The 26,053-nt window shown below is 34.9% G+C and overlaps 1 protein-coding gene across 2 annotated transcripts in view; it reads right to left on the bottom strand.

The window, feature by feature from the left end:
* CLYBL (citramalyl-CoA lyase) overlaps positions 1-26,053 on the bottom strand; it is a 385,303-nt gene that overhangs the window by 164,822 nt on the left and 194,428 nt on the right. For both annotated transcript variants that reach the window (XM_074191965.1, XM_074191966.1), the window contains exon 2: positions 10,018-10,204. In XM_074191965.1, coding sequence (XP_074048066.1) covers positions 10,018-10,204 — 187 coding nt within the window. The remainder of the gene's footprint in view (positions 1-10,017; positions 10,205-26,053) is intronic.

Below are 26,053 nucleotides of genomic sequence, written 5' to 3'. Positions count from 1 at the left end.
TCACAGGAATATATAACTTAGATATAAAGTCACTCATAAACAAATTAGAAGAATAAGAAAAAAATTAACTTTTGAATCTATGGATATGGGAAGAAATATTATTCAAACAAGGGTTATAAAGGATCATAGAAAAGCAATTTTGATATGCATAAAATTAAAAGGTTTTCTACAAATCAGACTAATGCAGTTAAATTTAGAAGGAAAGTAGTTAACTGGGGAAAATCTTTTCAGAAAGTATTCTGATAAAGGTCTAATATTCAAGACAGATAAAGAACTGATTTAAATTTGTAAGAGTCATTCCCCCCCCAAAAGATATATGAATAATTTTCAAAGGAAGAAGTTTAAACTTTCCAGAAGGACATAAAAATGTTCCAAATCAATAATAATTAGAGAAATACAAATTAAAAATAACAAAATTATTTTGAACCTGTTTTGAGTTGCCCTTAGACAAAGATGTAACACCATGAATTAGAGATGTGGGAATGGAACTCAAGAGAGGGAAGAGAAATGTATACATAAATTGGATACTTAGACAACCATACTTCACTTTCCCCCCACTAACCAGACCACTTTCTCTACTTCACTCCCATCCCAGAAGCCATCACTCAGGGATGTCTCCATTGTGATGTTATAACCCAGCAGCAACATATACAGGTGATACAGCTCTCCCCTCCTCAGCAGCTATAACTACCAAAGATCCAGAAAGGGAAGTCCTTAGTTTTTTCAGATGGTTCAATATCAGAAATAGATAATGGTTTTATTAAGGGAAATGACACTAAAGAAGAAATATTAGCATCTGCCTTGCTACTGTATCCTAATGACTGGGACCTTCATGTATGTATGTATGTATGTATGTATGAATATATATACACACATACACACACACACATATTACCTCTCACTATTAGAAGATGAACACCATGGGAGCAGACTGTCATATTTTTCTGTTTATATCCTCAGAGCTTAGCAAAGTGTTTACCATATTTGCTCATTTATACATTTAGTGACAGCAGTTTATATTCTCTACTCTGGTCAGACTTTGTCTTACTGTCTCTATAAAAATTTCATGATTCCTTCCTGTTGGCTTGGAACAACATGTCTCCTTACCTTGCACCATCCTTTGTATCTATTGAAATGCTTTTCATTCTTCTATGACACCTTCCCAGACTATCACTGCTGATTTTTTTTCCTCTTATCAGAAAGTTCTCAAACATTTTGGTCACATGAACCCTTCATATTCTTAAAAATCATGAAGCATGCCGCAACCTGCACTATCGCCAATTGTCTTGTCCTTTGTCCAGCTACTAGGCTTTGATGACTCAGCAAGAGAGTAAGGCTGAAGACTTTATGCAAATCTGCTTCACTTAAATTCTCTTTACACATAAGTTAGGACATCACCCATAATGCCATTGGTTCTCTCAAAACAAAGGGCAAATAATATCCTCCCCCCCAAGCTTTTGTTGGAATGAGCTTTATCTATCAATAGTCACTGTAATAAAAAAGAAAACATTTTAGGTACAATGAAAACAGTTTTGACTGCATGGAACCCACTACTCTTTGAAAACTGCTGATCTATATTACTCAACTTAGCTGTGCTGTTTGTTATTTAGGTTTGTAGACAGTGTAGTTGTTTTAGAGTTATTCATCCCCTAAACATATCTTGATCTTGTCTCTATGCCTGTACTCATGAAGCTCCCTGAACTTGGACTGTCCTCATTCCATCTCTTTATCTCAAATGTCACCTCCTCCTAGGAAGCATTCTCCAATCCCTCCCAAGTCAAAGATGATGTCTCTCTTCTCAGACTTCATCTAACATATCTCTTAAACCTTTCTTATGCATATTATTATCATATTATTATTTACATTGTAATTATTTATGTATGCATCATATTTCTCTTAGTATGTTTTTACTGTGTCTTGGTCTCCTCACTAGGAATACTAAAACAAAAATGCAAACACTCTTCCCTCAAGAAGCTTAAGTTTAATGATTCTTTGCTTTATAAAACCACCCAACTGGATTAATGTAAAGCAACTTCCTTTCACAAGTAAGTATAAAATGCCATCTTTGTATTGTTATTGAATTGTCTTGTGAAATGTGTCTCCCCATAAGCTAGACGCTCCACAAATACTTGCTGAATTTAACTGAATATATTGTCAGCATGTTTTTGAAGGCATGAAAAAATAAAGCAAATATATCATCACTCCTCGGAAAATCTAGTTAGATCTTGGATGCTTTCAGCCAAAAGAATGGGTTGAATTCTCATCCTATGAAATTCTATGGGAATTTTTCCAGTAAGAAAGCTGGAAAAACCCTAGGAGCAGATGGTGATACTGATTAAAAAAAAAATCTTTGGCTGGCAGAATGTCAGCCCCTTCAATAAATCTGCCAAATGGTTCAAGGGCTTTCTTGGGGAGAAAGGGTAGGCCTGGCACGGGACATCTACCTGAGTATGGAACATCAAGAAAGCAACTTCCACTGATGGTTTCTTGCTATTTAACTGTTAATTACAGTCCGGATTACATATTTCATCTAAGTCCCTCACTCTCCTCCAGTTTACAGAATCATTCATCTAGATCTGGAAGGGACCCAAGAGGTCATCTATCTATTTCAACCCCTTCATTTTACAGATGAGGAAACTGAGATTCATAGAGATAGATTGACTTGCCAAGATCACAGAATCTGAATCCATCTTCTAACTCTAAGAGCTCTTTTCACTCTTCCATGAGACCTCCTTCTAGCACTTTCCTTCTTAGCCACAATAGAGGCAGTCACTTATCAAAATTGTTTTGATACCTTATTTAGTCAATTTATACCTTATTTCTTTTCATGTTACAATTTTAACTGAGGTTCAAATAGGAAAAAGACCAAGAAGTCATAAAATTCCATGTGTACTATCAAGATTTCATTTAAAAGAAGGGAGTAGCTCACATTCTCACCCCACTTTATTTCCTTCAAATGAACTCAGAAGACTTATGTTCCAAAGGTTCTAGAAGCAATGTGATATAACTTAACATTAGGAAGATCTTGGGTTTCAATTCTGCCTCAGACACTTACTAGCTGTGTGATCCTGGATAGGTAACAATCCTCTGAGCCTCAGTTTCCCCATCTGAATGAAGGGTTTAGACTTGTGACTTTTGAGGTTCCCTTCCAGTCATAAATCTAAATAATTCTATGGCATTTATTGCTTTTTCAGACAAGAGGTGAGAAGAATACTTTTTTGCTATCTTTCTCAACAATTCAGGATCAGATTAAATTTTTTTTTATGAAACCTGTCTTCTAATCAATCTGCTTCATTAAAATTATTTCAAAATTGGACTGGATTTTATTAATTTTAAATATTTCTGTTAAAAAATGACAAAGTATGTCTATATTTTTAAAACATCTAAATTCAATTCAGCTTCTGAGGTAGAAATTCAAATTTACTTCTTAAAGTCTATACATTTAGAGAATAGAATTGACAAAACGAACAACTTCAAAAATGTTTTTTAAAGACTGAGACCCCTTAAGTTCAGATACCAAACAAAGGTTTGTTTATTTTTTTAAGGGAGAAAGAGAAAATATCATATTTGAAACCCTCTATTGTACAATGAGTATGCAGACTCAACACAAATAAGTGAGTCTCCAAACATGGACTCTGGTCTCGAATTCTCAGAAAGGGTAAAATCAGACTGTATAATTCTACTCTCTAGATTTATTCATGAGTGGGTGGATAATAATGATAATAACTTGTAAATACTTATAAGCTGTAAAGTTTTCAACATTCCTTATATTAAATATCTCATGTGAGCCTCAAAACAATTCAGTGAAGTACTATTGATATTATTGGAAAATAATTATTATTAAATTATTATTAAATGGTAACATTTTTACAGATGGTGAAACCAGGGCTCAAAGAAATTAAGTGATTTTCCTAGTGATAGTGTCTGAAGTGGGATTAGACCCTGCAGCTTTTTCTCAGAAATAAGTGGGAAGAAATGTGAGATTAGGAGGGATTTGGGCACAAATCTGGGATCATCTGGCTATTATGGTTTTGAACTTCTCTTCTCTGCCCACTCCTCTGAGTCCCACCTAGATTTCAATAGCAATTCATTATAAAATCAGTTTTAATTAATTCATTTCCCATGTGTCTCCACAAGTAGTGGCTAAGTTAATCTTCTGATTATAAATATCTGACCATCTGACCACAAAAGAGGAATATCTGAAGAAAACAGAAGTTGGTTTTTCACAAAACTAACTTGGGAAGGCAGTGGTATTAATATATTTGTAGATTTGTTTGTCCTATTACAGAGGTTCAAATAGAAGAGCTAGGAATCAAACCTGGGTATCTGATTTCAAATTCAGGGTTCTTGCTACCATCTCAAAATGTATCTCCATACTTTGATATTTAGATGGAATAGACTCTAGTAGAATATCTCTTCCTTTATGATGCAACTCAAAAACCACTTTCTACCTGGTCTTTCCTGATTCTTTTCCTTCCCTTGCTAATTACCATACATTTTTAATTACCTAGTATTTATTTGTGTTTACTCTTTATACTTACACATAGTATTTCTCCCTATTTGAATGTAAACTCTTTGAGAAAAGGGGAACATAACATTTTTGCCTTTGATTCCCAAAATCTAACCCAAAGCATGCACTTAATAAATGTTTGTTGATTGATGAACTATTGAAGACATTATTCATTATTGTGGGTATGCCCTCTATTTAGCATAGATGAAAACTAATCCACAGTTTCTCATTCTATGTGATTCTTTACTAAATCTTTCTATGAAATATCCATAATGGATCTATTTACAGGCTGAAAGCTGTCTCCTGGTGCCTTAATATTAATGCCTTAATTTTGATAATCAGAGGATCTTTGAATCAAGTTACTCATGTAGTTGCATTTACTCAAGACTTTTGTATTATTTTCTACATATGTTAGGAGACATCTTGTTGAAGAAGAGTCATCAAAGATGCAGCTTGCTCTACTGAGTCAAATTTCAAAAATGACACAGCTAATAAATGAATGCTTAAATAATGTTTAATTAATAGTGAGTCTTGGTTTTTTTTTATTGTGCTTCTTAATTTTATGACCAGTTGGAGAGTACTATCAGGGAAAGTCTACTCCCTTTTCATACTTGCATCAGGGATACCTTTAATACTCACATACCATTCTCATTAAGAGATCAGAAAGTCAGCACATGGATGTGCTGTTATGGCTGTCTTCTTAATTACCTTTTGGGGAAAAGATAATAATGTCAATGATCTTTCCTATCCTTGTTGAATCATTCTTTCTTTGAGATAGCAATGAAAATCAATCACTTATTGATTTTAAAATCGTGTTACCTCTAGCACATTTACTCTAAATGTATTTGTTCACATCTAGTGACCAGAGTCTCTATCACTTTGCCTCTCAAACTCCTCTCTCTAATTTTCATCTATCTACTTAGGAATTCTCTGCTCCCTATAAATCTGACCTGGTTTCTCTTATATGTAAAGAATCTTTGACTCTACTATCCCATCCACTGATCATCCTACCTTCCTCTTTTCTTTCATAATCAAATTCCTAGAAAAACTGCATTGTCTTCACTTCCTTGGCTCTTTTTTTTACTGTCTTCCCAGATCCTTACACTCTGGATTTAGACCTCATCACTCAAATGAAACTACTTTCTCCAATGTTACCAAAGGTTTCTAAATTGCTAAATTCATCAACCTTTCCTCAATCTTTTTTTTTTAACTCTTCTGTATGGAGCATTTCACACTATTGACTACCTCCTCCTAGATACTCACTTTTCTTTGAGTTTTAGTGATACTATTCTCTGTTGACTTTCTTCAACCTGTCTGTTTATCTTCAGGTTCTTTTGCTGGAGATTATTTTCCATGTCTCAGTTCCTAACTTTAGGACTACCTGAATTCTATTCCTGGTCTTTAGTCCTCTCCTCTTTTTCTTTCTCTCTCTCTCTCTCTCTCTCTCTCTCTCTCTCTCTCTCTCTCTCTCTCTCTCTCTCTCTATATATATATATATATATATATATATGTATATATATATTTCATGTTCCCATGAGTTTAATTCTATGCAGATGGCTCCCAGATCTTTATAACCAGCCCTAGACTCACTCTCTCCTGAGCTCCAGTTCCATATTACCATTTGCCTATTAGACATTTTCCACTGGATGTTTTATATATATATCTTAAATTCAATGTGCCCAGGACGGAATTTATTCTCTTTACTCCATTCCCTATCCAAATCCACTTGTCTTTCCAATTTACCTATTACTGTTGAAAGCACCACCATCCTTCCACCTACCCAATTACAATATCTGGGGGGGGGCATCCTTGACTCTTCACTCTTTCTCACCCTTTCAAAAAAAAAATGTTAGTCTGTCAACAAGTGTTGATTTTTATTCCACATTTCTCACATCATTCCCTCTGTCTTTTATTTTTAATTTCACTGCTATGTTTGTTTTTTGTGTCACAAAAAATGATTCCCACTTTAGGAGAAGTCTCTTTTAACAATAAAACAGTTTTATAAAATTAATAATGCAATGACTTTATCTGAAAGCATATACAGCATTTCACATATTAGCACCCCTCATCTCTCTATGAAAAAAGTAACAGAAAACTATTTTCTCTCCCTCACATATTCATGTTATTAAAAAAAGAAAAACAAAAAACAAATTTCTTATAACAAATACTCATAATCAAACAAAAGAAATTCCTTTAACCGAGGTATAAAAATAAAGATGGCTCATTCTGAACCCTAAATCCATCACATGTCTGTAATGGATAGCCTGTTTTATAATTAGTCCTTAACAATCATAAAGTCATTGCAGTCATCATAATTCATAATCCTTCTATTACTATTCATAAAGCCATCACCATAACTTAGACTATCATTTCCTTCTGTCTGAACTACTATAATAGTTTCATTATTGGTATTCCTATCTCAATTCTTTCTTAGCTTTGCATCTTAAAATCTCTTCTTCCTTTCAAAGTTCAGTTTAATGGCTGCCCACAATATGAGGTTTGTCCTGATCCATGAGAGTTCTTAATACTCCCTGATTACTTTGTATTTACTTTAGATCTATTTTTTTACTTACATGTATTTTAGTAGACATGTACATATGTATATATGTATAATTTCCCTGCTTCCCCCTTTCCTTTGTTGTTTTGATGGGTCCCTTATTTATGTTTATCATGTAATCTCTGAAGTTAGAGAATGTTTAATTTTTGTCTCTTTGTATTCCCTGAACCTAATGGTTACTTAATAAACATTTATTGAGTTTCTATTTCTCAATTTTCAAGTTAATAGAATGTTTAAATGACTCACATAGGAGTCATAATTATATGTATTATCTTTTCATCTTTATCTTTTCTCCTAATTTCATGTTAATTTTTACCTTTGCTCTAGCAAGTCAATTATCCTACCACCCACAATTGATTCTGCAAGTATCCTGATGTTTTTAAGCAGTCAATTTATAAAAAATTTCTTTTTTTAGGGGGGGGTGATATATTTAGTGTTCATCATGTCCAATACTTTCTTGAAGAAAGAATTCATGATATATAGACATAAGACTTTTTATTTTAAAAACAAATCGTTATTTCCCAAAAATGTTTCTGCCATTCTCCCTATTTTGTCCAAGCTTCATGCTGAGCATTAAAGTATGTGTTGGTTTAGTATAGAAGCTCTAGTCAAGGTCTCAATAGGATTTCACTATTTGTTCATATCTTTTCTAGCACCTGCAATTGTTCTGGTGGTCCTCTTACATAGGTTCATCATGAGTACTACAAGATAACAAGTATTCCACAAATTTGTTGCTCTTAGACTTCTTATAAAACCAAGTCTCCCAATTATTTTATTTGACTTTCCAAAAAGTACCTGTAAACCATCCTTCTTTATATCCTCAGGCTTTGTTTATAATAAGTTATAGCTATACATATATATATATATATGTACACCCACATATATAGATCCTATCTCTGTGTGCATATGTATATGCATATGCATATATCTAAATTACTGAAATAATAATTTAGATATAAATATACAAAAATATTTGATAAATATAACAATTTATACATACATTGATTATATATAATACATATTAATAAGCAAATGTATAAAATATAGAAATATATAGAAAAATAGAAAACATTTTGCAGTTTATACATATTGAACCCATATATCATATATATATAATTACAGCTTATGTATCAATATCAGCTACAAAACATGAATAAGTAGTGTAATTCTACAGTTATCTTGACTAGATTCTCCATTTAAAATATTTATTTATGCATATAAATGTGTTGTATATTTTTAACATATATAATTTATACACATATATACATATATAAATATATATACACATCTACATAGAGTACCCAGAGTAAAGAGGAAGAAGAATAGTTTCTTTTCTAGAATATGTTTTGCATAAATGTTGCATTGTCCAAAAAAACTCAATTTTTATACAAGTGAAGAACTCCTCAAGACTGGAAGAAGAGATAACTAAATATAAACCTCCTTATTCTCCTAACATACAAATTGCTTTCTTTTAAAGATACTTTCTGAAATTCATTTCTCATTTGAAGCAAATATCATTGAGAATATTATGATAGTAAGAGCATTATTTAGTCTACCCCAAGAGAATATTATTGTGGCAGTGCTAAAATAGTAAGGGCCTAAATATCTTTTTATTAAATAGGAAAACAAGGTATTTTTAAATGCCCAATAAGAGGTAATCTTTGATTCTATTCTAGACTTGTGCGTTCTCAGCTTTATTTTCTAAGGGGAATGAAGATATTTCAAATATCTTCTCAGCATCTTGAGCTACTCAAGTTTTTACAATCATCTAATTTTGGAGCAGAAAGGGACCTTAGGGACCACATACTATAACTCCTTCATTTTACAGAGAAGAAAACTAGGGTCCAGAGAGTACAAGTGATTTACCCAGGTAACATAATTCATTGGTACTTAGAGTAGGACATAGAACCTAGATCTTCTAAATTCATCCTAGTGCTTTATCTATTGCACTGTGACATTCAGTCTGAAAAGTTTGTTCCAGAATTCTGAAAATAATTTAAATCCTAAAAGTAACATCATTGAGCAGAACTAGTAGAATAAAATTATATATCTAGAGAGATATTGAACCTCCCCTCTTATGAGAAAAGATAAATGAATACTATGTAATAATATTCTGACTACATCCTCCCAACTTGGTAAACTCAGGTTTCCAAATTGGGTCCCCAGGGAGGTGACTTCTTTAGGTTCTAGGATATTTTATGGTTCTAGGTTCTTAAAAGAATTGAGCCTCTCCTGGTAACCTTCCCTTTGACAATCAACCCATAGACACAATTAACTCAAAGCAAAGATATTTACAAAATAAGAGTCTAAAAAAGGTATGCACCAAAAAATTACCCCTATAAACCTGTATGCAGAGTTATTAGATGTCATAGATTATGGGGCAGGGGGTGAGAATTTCTGTCCCTTCCCTTCTTCTGCCTCACTCTCTATTACAGTATAAGTGAAGGACTTATATTTTACAGCTTAATTTTCATGCCATTAAATCTCTCAAACTATTTTTACTATCTCCAAATCTGGAAGTCCTTGGCTTCCAAGGGTATAACCAATTTTCAGTCAGTCAATTCTAAGATCTTCTTCCAATTAAATTGGAGAGAAACATTTTTTTTGTATTTTGTAAGGGGACAAAGGGTAACTATATGTATAGTTAAATGCTGCATTAACACATTAATCCATCAAAACCTATGTTACCTACCCTTTGTTTTCTGTAACTATATCAACTTTTGGGGAAATAATTAATTGTTAAAGGTCAATCATTTCTTCCTGCATAAATTCTTAAACCTGAGAACCAACTCTCAAATAGAAAAAAGATTAAAAATCACAAAATGTGAATGAGTGGATAGGGGGATCCAAAAAATACAAAATGCTGGCAACAGAAAAACAGAATATATTTATACTAGCCCCCCCCACACACAAATATATTTCTCCTAACAAGAAATTATACTACTATTACCTTTTTGTTCATAGCCACACCATCTTCACAGTCTAACACTGCACAATCTACATTCAATGATGGTACTTTCTGTATTTTCTTTTCATCATTTCCAGGAACATACAGCACTGCCCTCCTGGGAGTGTATTTGTGATTAACTGAAGAACAATAACCAATCTTGAAAACATTCACCGCCAGAGAGAGCTTTCTGAAAGAGAAATTTTTGAGTTTAGGTTATTAATTATGGCTAATTCACTTTAAGAAGTTAAATCTTCCTTTAAGTAAAAGTAAAATAAAAATCATGAGTGACTATTGCTGGCAAAGATCGAAGGAAGATAAAAAATGACAACAAGAATAAGCAAGTAAGAAAATGGCAATTCAAATTGATTAAATTGGGGTTAAAAAATAAGAGTATATACAATCCTTAAAAAAATGATCCAGTTCTAGATGGTATGGTTTTTTCTTAGTATGACTTGGTAAATAGAATTTGGAGTCTGGAGACACTTTTACTAGCTATATAACCTTGAGCAAGTCACTTCTTTACTCAGATCCTCAGTTCTCTCATTTGTAAAAGGAGGATAATAATATTAACATTTAATACTCCAGAGGATCAAATGTCATAATTATCAGTATAAAAAGTATTAATGGTTTGTAAAACTTAAATCACAATATTGTTGTTGTTGTTGTTGTTGTTAGTATTTTTAAGGAATAACAATTGTTTTTTCAGTACTTTGGCAGTACTAAGGAAGAAATTGTGCTAGACTACATATTTAAATGGCTATGCAATTATATGATGCTAAGAAAAGGAAAAACTAGGAAGTAATCATCTTGATTTCTTCAAAGGTTCACAGTTCTAACTAGAGGAGTTTTTGAAAGGTTTTTCTCCTCCAAAAGTCTCTTTTCCCAAGTGGAAAACACATAATCAGTCAATTAAACAGTAAAATGACTTTTCTGAGATCACATATCAAGTATGTGTTTCATAACTCTAAGCGCTTATTAAGCAGTTAATATTCCAAAGGAACAGTGCTAAAGGCTGGGAATACAAAAAAAAAAAGGCAAAAACACGGTCCTGCCCTCAAGGAGCTTACAGTCTAAAGGGGACAAAGCATGAAAATAACTATATACATATGACAGATTAGATAGATAGCATGAAAGGCAATCTCAAAGAAAGAAGGGTGATAGGGAAGGGAAGGGAAGAAAGAGAATAAATATTTTTATATATAGTGCCTACTCTGTGACAGGCACTGTCCTAAGCACTTTATCAATATTATCTCATCTGATCCTCACAATAACCTTGTGAGAATCTTTATTGTCCCCATTTTAAAGTTGAAACTGAGGCAAACAGGTTAAGTAACTTGCCTAGAATCACACAGCTAGATCTAAACTCAGGTCTGGAGGCCACCTGTTTTCTCGATAAGGAACTGGGAGGATAGTAGGCTGTTCCTAGACCTTGTATTACAAGACAGCTTACATTACTTCAATGAGATAGTTATAATCCTGAAGGTTATTCTCACCATCTGGATGGTGAGGTAATATATTATGAAAATCTTTCATTCTTTTCTTTGTTGCTGGGGTAGATTTTTGCAAGTACAATGTAACTCTGAAGACTAACCAACGAGTCAACAGAGATACAAATGCTGGGGGTGGGGATTGTGTTAGGTCATATAAACTTGCTTGTCTGTCATTTTGGGGCAGCTCCTTGATCTTTACTACCTTTGTGAGACTTGGAGTGTGCCCTTTTCTTGAGAAAAGCCAAAATAAACTTTTTTTTTTGCTCAGAGGAGTCTATTTTTTTTTTATCCCACACATACTGGAGATTCATTTCAAGATATCCAAAAAAAAAAACAAAAAACTGGAACTTGGGACAGAGATTGGGGTTAGATATATAAATTTGAGAATCGTCTGCATAGAGAGGATAGCTGAACTCATGAGAGTTGGAGTGATTCTCAAAGGAGACAATGTAGAGGGTAAAGAGTAGAGGGTTCAGGAGAGAAGCTGGGGAGGGGGGGGAACATTCATGGACACAGATCAAGTAAAGCAGACTATGAAGGAAGTCAGAGACCTAGGAGGACAACCAGAATAGAGAACAGTGTCTTTAAAACTGACAAAAGAGAGTATACAGCTCAAGGTAGATAAGCGTCAAGACTAAATATCTGCCTTCACTTCTGAGCAGTGGAGGACAACAGAAAGAAGTCAGGAATTCTAGATATATTCTTGCAATCCTAAACTTCTAGCTTGCCTGACATCGCACTACTTCTTGCCTTTCCTCCTTCTAGATTGGTGATACTGTGAGAATGAAGTAAAGGATGATTCTAGAAACTTCTCCTTATTGCAGATGGACTGCAGAATTTAGGGAAGAGGGATTGAGAAAGGTAGTGATGATGGTGATATGAGAAATGGAAAATAAGAATTTCCTAGATATGGTAAAGTTGGAAGAGTCAATTAGCATTTGAGGAAGGTGAATATGATCACTTCAGTCTTAGAAATGTTGAGTTCTGGGACGGCTAGGTGGCACAGTGGATACAGCACTGGCCCTGGAGTGAGGAGTACCTGAGTTCAAATCCTACCTTAGACACTTTCTAATTACCTAGCTGTGTGGCTTTGGGCAAGCCACTTAACCCCATTGCCTTGCAAACCTAAAAAAAATGTTGAGTTCGAAAAGATTGTAAGTTATACTAGGAGAGATGATATTCTGTTATGGCATAGTTGAAAGAATTTCTCCAAGACCTATTCCACTAATCAATTCCCTCATTTACAAAAAAATTAACATATTAATTTATTATTCCCATACTATATACTCTGCAAGTTGGTTATAAGGATCAAATGACCTCTATTTCTTTTTTTTTTAAGATTTTATTTACTTTGAGTTTTACAATTTTCCCCCTAATCTTACTTCCCTCCCTCCACCCCCCACAAAAGGCAATTTGTCAGTCTTTACATTGTTTCCATGGTATATATTGATCCAAATTGAATGTGATGAGAGAGAAATCATATCCCCAAGGAAGAAACATAAAGTACAAGAGATAGCAAGATCAGACAAGAAGATATTAGTTTTTTTCCCCTAAACTAAAGTTAATAGTCCTTGGTCTTTGTTCAAACTCCACAGTTCTTTCTCAGGATACAGACGGCATTCTCCATTGCAGATAGCCCCAAATTGTCCCTGATTGCTGCACTGATGGAATGAGCAAGTCCATCAAGGTTGATCATCACCCCCATGTTGCTGTTATGGTGTACAATGTTTTTCTGGTTCTGCTCATCTCACTCAGTATCAGTTCATGCAAATCCCTCCAGGTTTCCCTGAATTCCCATCCCTCCTGATTTCTAATAGAACAATAGTGTTCCATGACATACATACCACAGTTTGCTAAGCCATTCCCCAATTGAAGGACATTTACTTGATTTCCAATTCTTTGCCACTACAGGGCTGCTATGAACATTTTTGTACAAGTGATGTTTTTACCCTCTTTCTTCATCTCTTCAGGGTATAGACCCAGTAATGGTATTGCTGGATCAAAGGGTATGCACATTTTTGTTGCCCTTTGGGCATAAAATGAACTGTTTCCAAAATATTTCATCACTAAGTGCTATTATACCAATGTCAGTTATTACTATCATCATCAGGGCAGCTAGTTGGTCCAAGTGATGGAACACAGGACTCAAAAATCAGAAATATTCACTTACAAGACACTTACTAATTATGTGAACCTGGGCAACTCACTTAACCCTGTTTGCAGAAACTTTGAAGGCTGGAAGGATACCTTCTCATTAGGTAGAAGTGCCTTAATGCAGCACCTCTCCTCCCTACCTTCTCGCCTTGACTTTGGTCTTACACTGGGTTTGGGGGAGATTTATAAAAGACTTTGGGGAGAGAGTAGGAAGTCTAAAGCTTTTCAAAGAGAAGAGAACATGAGAATAGGGAACTAAGTGACTCAGGATCAGGAACATCTGGGTTCATATTCTGTAGCAGAGATTTACTAGTTGTGTGATTTTGTACTTTTTTTTGGCAAGGCAATGGGGTTAAGTGACTTGCCCAAGGCCACACAGCTAGGTAATTATTAAGTAGCTAAGGTCGGATTTGAACTCAGGTCCCTGCTCTATCCACTGCACCACCTAGCTGTCCCTAGTTGTGTGATTCTGAACAGATCACTTAACCTCTCTGTGCCTCAGTTTCTTAATCTGCAAAATGATAGATTGAATTAATGGTCTCTAAGTTCCCTTCTAAATCTATGATTCCATGATTAGAGTTAAGGGAAAAGATATTCACAAAGAAATTGAAGAAAAGAATGCATTACAGCTTTAAATTCAATTAAACCCTTACTAAATACTTACAAAGTACAAGGGACCATGTTTAGTGGATGGAAATGTAAATTTAAAAAACCCAACACACACACACACACACACACACACACACACACACACACACACACACACACACACACTGTTCCTGCCCGTGAAGTAAAAGGCAGGAAGTGATGGGGATGAAGAGATCAAAGAATTCTGGAATGAAGGAGAAAAGAGAGAACATTACTAGCTTAGGGAATGGAAGGAAAACTACTGGAGAAGGTACTGCCTGAGCTGAACTTGGAAGAAATATAAGGAACTTGAAAGGAGGAGATAAGGGATTGAATTAGTTACTTGATTATAACAGTTTCTTTATAGGTCAGCCAACAAAGAGTTAGGTTGATGAGATGGGGGAGATGGGAGTGTGCTGGTAAATGTTTAACAATTGACTCTCCAAGGGGGAAAAAAAAGTTATGTTCAATGTATTTAAGTTTAATCTGCTCTATTTATATTTCCCCACCTCTTTCTTAAATCTACAAAATCACTGAAGTCAAACCCCTTTTTGTAGTATTTATCAATTTCTGAGATATAGATGATTACACTAAAATTTTTACAATTGACTTCATCACACCCTGGATGGAATGCTACTCAAGGCAATAACTATATTGCCTATTTGATATTGCTGTATATATATATATACTTATCTTATTATAGACAATAGTGTATTATTATTGATTCTTGAGCAGAAAAGTGATATGATAAAAATGAAATTTGAGAAAGTGTTCTGGCATCTGTTTGTTGGATGAATTGGGATAGAGAAGAATATAATTTTAGACAATGATGATAGATATTGTTTGGTTATGTCTGACTCTCTGTGGCCCCATTTAAAATTTTAAAAAAAATTAAGTTTATTTAAGGCAGGGTGGCTAGGTAGCACACTGGAACCCTGGAGTCAGGAGGACCTGAGTTCAAATCCGACCTTAGCCACTTAATAATTACCTAGCTGTGTGGCCTTGGGCAAGTCACTTAACCCCATTGCTTTTGCCAAAAAAAGTACAAAATCACACAACTAGTAAATCTCTGCTACAGAATATGAACCCAGATGTTCCTGATCCTGAGTCACTTAGTTCCCTATTCTCATGTTCTTTTCTCTTTGAAAAGCTTTAGACTTCCTACTCTCTCCCCAGAGTCTTTTATAAATCTCCCCCAAACCCAGTGTAACACCAAAGGACTCTGCTATGTTTTTCTACGTGTTCCTAAGCCTTTTTTCACAGGTTCCCTTGCCCTGGCAAGAATATAATTTCTCCAGGGGAGGATCTGGGTCTTTTCTGAACGTAGGCATAGGAACAGGAATCAGTGATCTTCTGAGCATGGAGGACAATATACCACAATGTGGGTCGACTGTTTCAAAATCATTGTAAATATCTGCAAGATGACCAAGTTCATAACCAGCATGGCTAGTAGAATTTTGCCCTGGGTCAAGGAGAGAAGGTAGGGAGGAGAGGTGCTGCATTAAGGCACTTCTACCTAATGAGAAGGTATCCTTCCAGCCTTCAAAGTTCCTGCACCTCACCTTAAATCCCCCACAGGACTGGACCACTATGTAGTGAAACTATCATGGGTTTCCCCCCATCATCACTCTCCTAACCCTATCTCCCTGTTTGTGTCCTAGATGAAAATGCTTCTAATCACTATTTTATAATAAACCAAAGAAAGTTGATCAAAGGAGAAGCTATCAAATAAGAGTTTCAGCATAACAGTTTTTGGCAATTTTATGACTCCTTAAATTGAGTTTATCTCTCCTGGAAAGAACTATCAAGGAGATCAGTCAATTGATGCCTTGGACTAATTCTCCTATAAAAATCCTCCTGTATTGGGTATTTTGGTACTCAGTGGATGCTTTATAAATGTAGACTACTGGTCAGATATTACTTAGGAGCTAAGTCTTAGACATTCCTATCACATATGACCTGCAAAAATGAAATAAAAATTTAGTCCCTTTCAAATCATCTTAGGAGAACTCATGTAGGCTGTTAGTTAATGCAATAGCAACTACATTGGAAGGCAGTAGGGAGTATACAAGAGTGTCACCAGTGAGGTTGTTAGATAGGAATTGAGTGTCTTCTTTTGTGACATTTCTTATATTCTCTTTTCACTTTCCTGGTAGAAAAGAGATTTATTTTCCTCCAGAGAGTGGGGCTAGGCACTCTTCTTTTTATCAGACAAGAAAGAAGGAATTTCCCAGGTGTCCTCTTGAATACGTGATGTCCCTGATTTAATTCCTCTGTTCTCTGCTGTATCATGGACCTTGTTTTTAGGCTGATAATCTCAGGGAGAGGAGAAGTCTAATTCTGAGAATTGGTCAGGTGACTTGGCATGTGATCAAGGTCAGGGATGTGGTCCTCTAGGAATCTGAATATATGACTATCAATTTGAAGACAATTTTGTAACAGGAGACCAATCCAACTTACCTTACTAGATTTGTCATTCACTACAGTTATTCTTTCCACATTGCGGGGGGGGGGGGGGGGGGGGGGGGGGGCACTTCGGGCAAAGTAATCTGGAAAATCTGTGAAAAAAATTTTGGCCCTCCCTTCTTACTATAGAAGTCTCATTTTTTTTTCCTTTTTCTTTTTCTGTAGTGCTTACAGTACCTTAATATAAAATTTGGGTTAAATATTGGCTCAGAGGCTCTTGTGTCATCTGCTAGTCTTCACATGTTGTCTGTAACTTTCACAAAACTCCTCCAAAATCCCCATTTAATTTCTTATGCTGATCCTTGATAAATCAAAACCAAGGGGGGGGGGGAATTGCAATATGGAAGAGCCAACTGTACTTCCCTTCATTCATTCTACAATTCAGTCAAGTCAGCTTTCTCTCTATTCCTTACACAAGCCCCTCCAGCTTCTTTCTTCATGCCTTTGTACTATTTCTCTTGCCTAGAATGCACTCCCTATGCATCACTGCTTCTTAGAATTTCTAGTTTCCCTTCAAGTTCAGCTGAAGTCCCACAAGAAGTCTTTCCCAATCCAGCTACTAGTGGCCCCCTCCTAATTTCCCTGAATTATAGCATATACAACACATTTACAAAAATTAATAACAATATAAAATACATTTTAAAACCTTTTAAAAGGTTTTTAGAACCTTTAAAAATTAAAGCAATACAAGAATATTGAAATATTTATTTTGTATACATATGCCTGTAAATGTTTTTATATGTACATATTGTCTTCCCCAAAAGAATTAAGGTCCTTAAGAGTAGGAGCTATGAGTGAGATGAGCAGAACCAGAAAAACACTGAACATCCTAACAGCAACATGAGGGTGATGATCAGCCTTGATGGACTCACTCATTCCATCAGGGACAATTTGGGGCTGTCTGCAATTGGAGAATACCATCTGTATCCAGATAAAGAACCGTGGACTTTGAACAAAGTCCAAGAACTATTTCGTTTAATTTAGGGGAAAAACCTGATATCTTATTGTCTGATCTCGCTATCTCTTATACTTTATGTTTCTTCCTTAAGGATATGATTTCTCTCTCATCACACTCAATTTACATCATTGTACAACATGGAAACAATGTAAAGACTGACAAATTGCTTTCTGTAGGGGGTGGGAGGAGGGAAGTAAGATTAGGGGAAAAATTGTAAAACTCATAATAAATAAAATCTTTAATAAAAAAAAGAGTAGAAGCTACTCCATTTCTAACTAAATAATGGTCCCTGGTACTTAGCAATAGTTTAATAAAATGCTTAGTTAGTGACTCCACAGAGAAAGGATAGACCAAAAAGAAAGAGGCCAAAGTCCAAGATTAGACAAGTCAATTGGCTACCAATGAGTAGTAACTCACTCAATGAATTCCAGTCATCAGACCCAGGTGAACCACATTTATTCAACTTTTCAAAATTAAGGAGAAAAGGAAAAGTATCAGTATGTAAGAAAGAAAAAGTCTCATGATTTTCAATTTAAAAACTAAAAAGGAAGAAGATGGAATTTTCAAAGGTTAGTGCTGCTGCTGAAACATTTTTTAGTCCCATGCAACCCCATTTGGGGTTTTCTTGGTAAAAATACTGGAGTGGTTTGCCATTTCCTTCTCTAGCTCATTTTATAGATGAGGAAACTAAGCAAACAAGTGACTTGCCCAGGGGTACACAGAAAGTAAATGTCAGAGCCAGATTTTTAACTTGGGTTTTCCTGACTTCAGGACTGGCACTCTGTCCACTGTGTCACCTAGCTGATCTGTTTAAGAGTTTGTCTTAATTCCTGGTTAATTCTAGAGTTTGTTGCAAAAGTAGAGGCCTAAATGTGAACTTTTTGCTGGTGCTATCATTCACAGTAGAAAGCTTGGCTGTTTTTCTTTATATGTCTTTGTATAAAACTCTTTTTTACCTCCACTCCATTTTTAGGGGAGAGGGGAGTTATATAACTAGAAATGACTGTGCTACAAATATAAAAGGCACTTATAAAAATAAAAATGAACCTAATAAACAAAGGCAAAGAGAATTGTGACACTGCAAGAGCCAAAGCTACTTTGTTGTGGGAAGATTGCTCCCAGGGTTATTAGATTGGTAGATGGAGGGAATACCATAAAGAATATATGCTAAGATTCCAGTAAACTCTTCAATAGATACTTCCTATTCTTGTGCACAAGATAGAAAGCTATACAATATGGTGGATTTTGAAAAAGGTCAAAGACAAAGTATAGCCATTATCAGAATGATTTTAAGTCAGAGGGAGTTGAATGTTTCTTTATCATTAGAAGTTGACATACTGACCAGCAAACAGTAAGTGCATAATCTATATTTTCCTCATTCATTCATTCATTCATTCATTCATTCATATACCAATCAATCTAAGTGTAAAGGGATGATTAACCTTAAGAATTTAAAACTTAGGAGGGACAAGATAGCTGTTTTTCAAGTATTGCAAGATCTGTCATTTGGTAGAAGGATTCTACCATTTTGCTAGGTTCAGAAGAAAGAGGTAGTATGGGTGGAAAGATTTAGTCTTATATTAAAGATACATTTATTCAGTGATTAGAGCAATACTAAAATGTAAAACTTAGAAGGTAGTTGGTTCCCCTTCTCTGGAGGTTTGCAAATGGAGACTACACGACTGTTGAGTATGGCTCCTGAGATTCCTTCCAGGGGTTGGAAAATCCAAAGAACAGGTGGTTGAGTTAAAAAATAAGTTGAGAAATACTTAAGATGAACCCAGTCATGAAAAGACTAGGGTGAGGGGAGAGGGAAGATCTGAACAAAGCATCACACTCTCTGTTCCTTTCCCCACCTCTGGCTGTTTAAAAATCTGTTCTATGTGTCACTTGTACAGCCCTCAATATTCAGTTTGAATACAATTGCAGTAGGTGGCAAGAAATAGCTTATTTTATTTTATCTTACATATTTGAAGTTAGGGCCTCTTGGTATTCAACATGTAAATTTATTCAAACAATATGCAAAATAAGGTCTTTGGAATATCTGTGGGAAAAAATATCTGGTAGCCTTCTGATGGGTCCTCTCTATGGTGGGGGGAGGCTTTTTGTAGTTTAGATGCCCTCTGTCAGGACTATGGTCCTTGTCAGCTAAAAGGGGACCCTTCCTCCAGGTGTTTGCCCACACTCTTTCCTTCTTCATCTCTTTCCTTCCTTCACTGAGCCCATTTTGCTAGAACCATCAATGAAATACTTCTATCTCACTTGATGTCATAGGTTTGGTTGTAAAGAAAATTCCTGTTAGATCAATCATTTTTCTGTTAACTGAGAGTTCCTGGATTCAGAGCTGAAAACAGTCTTAAAGGTGAGCTAGTTAAACTCCTTCCTTTTTACAAATAAAAAAACTTGGGAAGTTAAAGGATTCTGAGACAGATTCTGGTAGAATGGAAGACTCCTTCCACAACATTCCATGGCACCTCAGGCTTATCTATGGCACCCTGAGTATCAGAAAATCACAATCAAGATTGCAGCAGATCTTGTAAAATCACATTTCACATTAATTGTTAACCAATCCAAATTAATTGCTACCCTCAGGAACAACTACTCTTCTAAGGACATATAAACTTTGAACTCACTGCTATGAGGGGGCTTTGGTCTAAGAACTAAATGTCTGTCCTTTTTTTTAAAATGCTGGCATCATTAATAAAATGGTTAAATTATCCAAAAATTATGTCTCTTGAACCCTTTTTAAATGCCACAGAGGAATTCTCCACTGGGCTACCATGATTCGGAAGTAGTCCTACTTCCCTTTCCAATCTCTAACAAATTGGTCCATTTGGTAGCTTCCTTTTGAAGCAAATTATTCTTGATAACTAGGTGCTAAGGTTAACTGCTTCTTTACATTTGACATCCAAGAATCCTTTTCTTGGGGGGGGGATTTCCATTACAACATATTGATAGATATTTGGGGGGAGGGCTAAAAGAGAGCCTGAAGCCAACCATGCTCACTTTGTGAACTATCCCTAAACTTACACCATCTTCCAAGTTTTCATCTTGTACTTACTTGCTGGAGAGATCTCAGGTCCTCTTAATGTGTATATTTTGGCTTCTTCCACAATGAAAGACAATATGGTATGGCTGATAAAGAGTTGGCTTAGGGGCAGCTAGGTAGCACAGTAGATAGAGTACTAGCCCTGGAGTCATGAGGACCTGAGTTCAAATTTGTTCACAGAAATGTAATACATATCTGTGTGACCTAAGGCAAGTTGCTTAAACCTATTGCCTTGCAAAAAAAAAAAAAAAAAGAGGCTTTAGAGGCAAGAAAACTTATACTCAAATCCCACTTCTGACCCATAATGGCTTGTATGACCTTGGGTAAAACCCTTAATATCTCAGTGCTCTAAGCAACTCTTAAACCCATAATTTGCAAAGGAAATGCCAGTCTGCATTAGTAAAGGAAATTTAGTGATGTAGGAATTTCTTATACCAATGAAATCACAGATCCAATCCTTTCCTATATCCTTATAAATACCAAATGACAAGAGTTGCTCTTCTTCAGGCTCAAAAAATTCCTGTTTTGATATGCTTACAGTCTCTAATGAGCCTTCTAATCATGGGTACCTAATCATCAATTAAATAGTTTTGGAACAGAAAAGTAAGTTACTGATATATTATTGACTAGTTAAATATCATTATAATTATAATTTTCAGTTAATGTTTTATCTAAAAGTTATTTCTGAAGTTATTCCTAAAAAGGAATTTTACAAGTTTTTCTGATATCCAAGGTGCTGAGAAAGGAAGTATGACAGTATAATAGGGCACTTGGATTGGAGTCAGGAAAACTTGGGTTGTTGTATCAGCAAAGGAAGAACTGACCCCAAAGTAATAATGGATTCCTAATATTAAAATTTAACCTCACTTATCATTTACTTCAATGTCTCCTGCTTTTCCCCCTAAAATCAGTCCTGGGTACTTCCTGAATACCTTTTGTTATCTTCAACATACTCTTAGAAGTAATTTTCCTCAAGCAAAATTATTATTATTATTATTGAATATTTATATACCTTAATTGCAAACAGAATTCCCATACAAATTTCTTTTTGCCAAATCTTGTCTTATAAACTATTAATATAGAAAACCCTGGGAATGAAATGAATTGTTAATAGTGGAAGGTTTCAGATTACATTATTAGTGTAGGAAATAAGGAAGTAGAAAATAACAGAAAAGATTAATGCACCATTAGATCCCAATCTGTAGCTACTGCAATTAAAGTGTGATTTAAAAATCTAAACCCACCATTTTCCTGTAGTCATAGAAAAACAGTTTAAATAAATATGCTTTCATCTGTTTGTTATTTTTTGTACTCTTCTATCTGTCTTCCTAAATCTGCCACTCCACCTTTCCAGACTTCTTTCTCTCCAACCAAGCTTCATAAGAAATTTAAGAAACTTAGAATCAGAGATTAACCAGTCCAAAACTCTCATTTTACAGATGAGTAAATGGAGACCCAGGAATATGAAATGATTTGCTCAAGGTCACATAGGTAGTTATTCTTTTCCCTTTGTTTTTGAAGAGAACCAATAATATTCCAGAGTGCAGTTTTGACTCAAGTATGAATTGGATTTAGATGAGGCAGAGTTGTACAAAGTGGGTAGCTTCACCACTTCCCCGTGAGGTAGTCAGTGCAAGTATTATTATCCCCATTTTATAGATGATGACATTGGGTCTCAGAGAATGTAAGTTACTTTTCCAAGGTCACCCCAAAGACAGATAAATGGTAGAACCAGGTCTTCAGTTTAGATCTCATGAAGAGCTCTGAAAATTATTATTCTTAAACTAAGTTTTATGATCTGGTGATTCATTCACCAGAACCCTACTTTTCATGTAATCCAACCACTACTTGAAGCATGGATCTCTTCCTCATCATCTCTGACAAGTGTTTATCTGATCTATGCTTGAACACCTCCAAAGATGGAGAGCACACTAACAAGGTAATTAATTCACACTGTCTCAGATGGTTTGCACTTAAAAAAAAAATCCCAAAAACCCAAGTTCTCCATCCTGGGTTAAACTAGCCCCCCTGCCTTTTCCAGTTCGCCATCCAAATATAGTAGTAAAAGGCTGAGACAAATATATAAATCTTGCTTTGGAAATAGTATAATATCCTTTTTTGCATAATCTATTTTTTATTTAGTTTTTGCAAGGCAGTGGAGTTAAGTGACTTACCCAAGGTCACACAGCTAAGATAATTATTATGTGTCTACAATTGGATTTGAACTCAGGTCCTTCTGATTCCAAGGCCAGTGCTCTATCTGATGTACAGTCTATTTGTAAATAATTTTTGGTTTACAAATATTTACTGAAAGCTTTTTTAAAATCAAAAAATAATAATTCAAACTTTCTGTACATCCTGTAAAAACAGGATTATATTTTAAAGAGTAAAGATGGGGGCAGCTAGATGGCACAGTGGAAAGAGCACCTGCCCTGGAGTCAGGAGTACCTGAGTTCAAATTCAGTATCAGATACTTAATAATTACCTAGCTGTGTGGCCTTGGGCAATCCACTTAACCCCATTGCCTTGCAAAAAAAAAAACTTAAAAAAAAGAGTAAAGATAGCAATTTTTTGTCAGTTTAAGCTTGTTCAAATAAGAATTCTGCCTGAAATATTTTTTCTTAATCACAAGAGATTTGAAAATAAAAATAATCCCCCCCTTTCCCCAAGTTTCTACAAATTCACAAGGAAAGGTTCAAAGTGGGCAGAAAACTGCAACTGGAATCAAAGCATCTGAGTTCAAATTTCAACTTTAAAACTTAGTCCCTGTGTGATCTTGGCAAGGTCCCTTTAATCTGGATCTCAGTTCTCTTACTTGATCCTACACAGATTCACAGGATCAAAGATCTAGAACTAGGAGGAACTCAGAAGTCATCCAGATCTGTTGATTCACAGCTGTGATTGAATGACTTGCCCAAGGTTACACAGGTAGTAAATGGATCTCTAAAGTTCTGTTCCAGCTCTAAACTATCACCAAAGTGCTTGGCACACAGTAGGTGTTTAACAAATATTTATTGATTGATTGACCCCATAATGTTATTCACTTTGGTGCTATGCCTCTAATCTCTAAGGCTGTCATAGTAGACAACCAGGTCCTTCTTCCAAAGGTCCATTGGTGATACTGTCAGATATAGAAGTCCAGGGCAAAGGGATCATGGATTGAAATTAAAATAGCAAGAGTTAGTCACTGGAGTGGATCTATGAGTGAGTTACACACAAAGCAAATGTCCATCAATTGGTAATAACTAAAAAAATTATGACATATGATGGAACCATTACTATTTTATAAAAAAATGAATATAAAAATAGAGAAAAGTTGGGGAAGGCATTTAAACTGATGTAAAATGAAATAAGCAAATCCAGAAAAATACCAATAACAGTGAGCAAAAAAATTCTACAAAATAAATGAATATTATGTAATTATAATGACCCCAAATAGTCTCTCCTTCAAAAGAGATGAGAATGCATCTTCCTCTCTCTGTAGCAAAGATGAAGGACTACAGGTGCAGAAATTTTATATACTGTTATATTAAATCAATATATTAATTCATTTTACTGAGGTGCTCCCCCCCTTATTCTTTACAATAAGGAATGACTCTATAGATATGGAGGTAGGTAGCAACATGAATGGAAATGAAGATAATATAAAAACAAAAAAAGTCAATTTTTTTGAGAGTTCCACGGTTTTCCAGAATGTACCTGCATATTGACAAAGAGCAGCTAGATGGCAGTGCCAGTCCTAGAGTCAAAAAAAACGAGTTCAAATCTGTTCTAAGACTACTGCTAGCAGTATGATCCTGAGCAAGTCACCTAACCCTGTTTGCCTCAGTTTCTTTATTTGTAAAATGAGCTGGAGAAGGAATGACAGACCATTCCAGTATCTTTTACCAAGAAAATTCTAAATGGGGTCACAAAGAATTGGACAGAACTGAAAATGATTGAACAAAAATTGACAAAGAAATTATGACTAAGGATTCCCAATCATGCTTTCTACTACGATCTACCTTAATTTAGTCCAAATAACTATCCTTCTCTTTTAAATATTTTGAGTGCCAGTTCCTTTTTACTCTCATTTGAATAGTTATGCTTCAGTTACTATGGTAACAGAATCATTCACTAAGGGTGGAGTTTTCCATGGCTACAAGAGCAATGGAGAAACTAAGCATTTTTTCACTGGCCAACAAGTACCTCTCATGACATTCGCATGTGCTAAACATATACATATGCATATAATTTGCTTTAGAAGATGTTAAAACAATCTATACCCAGTACAAATTCATTCTTGAAGTATAGCAATGCTTCAATTAGCTTCAACATTTGAGAATGAAAAATAATGTGATTTTAAGGGAAAAAATGGTATTTCAAAGCAGATATATACATATACATATATATATACATATATATGTATATATATATATATATATATATATATATATATATATATACACACACACACACACACCTATGTGTATTTGTGGTGGATTCACCTTTGATGAGAGATGAAGGAAGAAAAAAGAGAGTCTGTCTAAAGACAAGGTACCACCATGAATCCCAAGGGCACTGAAAAAAGACCTAAGCTGATTTGAATCATTAATAGAATATTTAATAGAATTAAAATTTTCTCTCAGTAGTTATATTGAGTTATGTTTTAGTAGAGGAGAACATTACAATCACCTGAAGTAGGTCTATGATGACTTTTAATAGCACTTAATCATCAGGAAAATGAAACTAAGAGTATCTTCCATACTAAAAGTCCTTACAAATAAATTTAGAACTGAAAAAGCTTAAGAATATCACCATAAAATATAGCAAGTTATTTCAACACATGGTAAATCTGGGGGGAATACCAATAACTTTTTTGAAAGGAAAAACTAAAGAATGAATAAATGGGAAGGAACAGAATAAGCATTTAAGTAACACTGCGACATAGGCACTGTTCTAAGTATAATATTGCAGATATCATCTCATTTTGCTAAATATAAGATTACAATATTATATAATTTGATTTTCACAACAACCTTGTGAATGAGTTTTTACTCATTTTTACAGCTGAGCAAACTTAGGCAAAAAAGAGGTTATGTGACTTGTCCAGTTAAAAAGTATCTAAAGTTGAATTTGAACTAAGGTCTTCCTGACTCCAGGTCTAGAGTTCTATCCACTGTACCACCTAGATGCCTCAATGACTTAATGAATGAATGAAGAAATGAAATAGCAGAAATAGTAAGACTTAAATAACTTACCAATGCCATTGATGGTACTGGGCATTGACTCTGCCAGTGTTTATTACCTATA

The sequence above is a fragment of the Macrotis lagotis genome, chromosome 6 (assembly GCF_037893015.1).
Source record: "Macrotis lagotis isolate mMagLag1 chromosome 6, bilby.v1.9.chrom.fasta, whole genome shotgun sequence".
Classification (NCBI taxonomy): Eukaryota; Metazoa; Chordata; class Mammalia; order Peramelemorphia; family Peramelidae; genus Macrotis; species Macrotis lagotis.
This window is presented reverse-complemented; position numbering and strand designations above follow the sequence as displayed.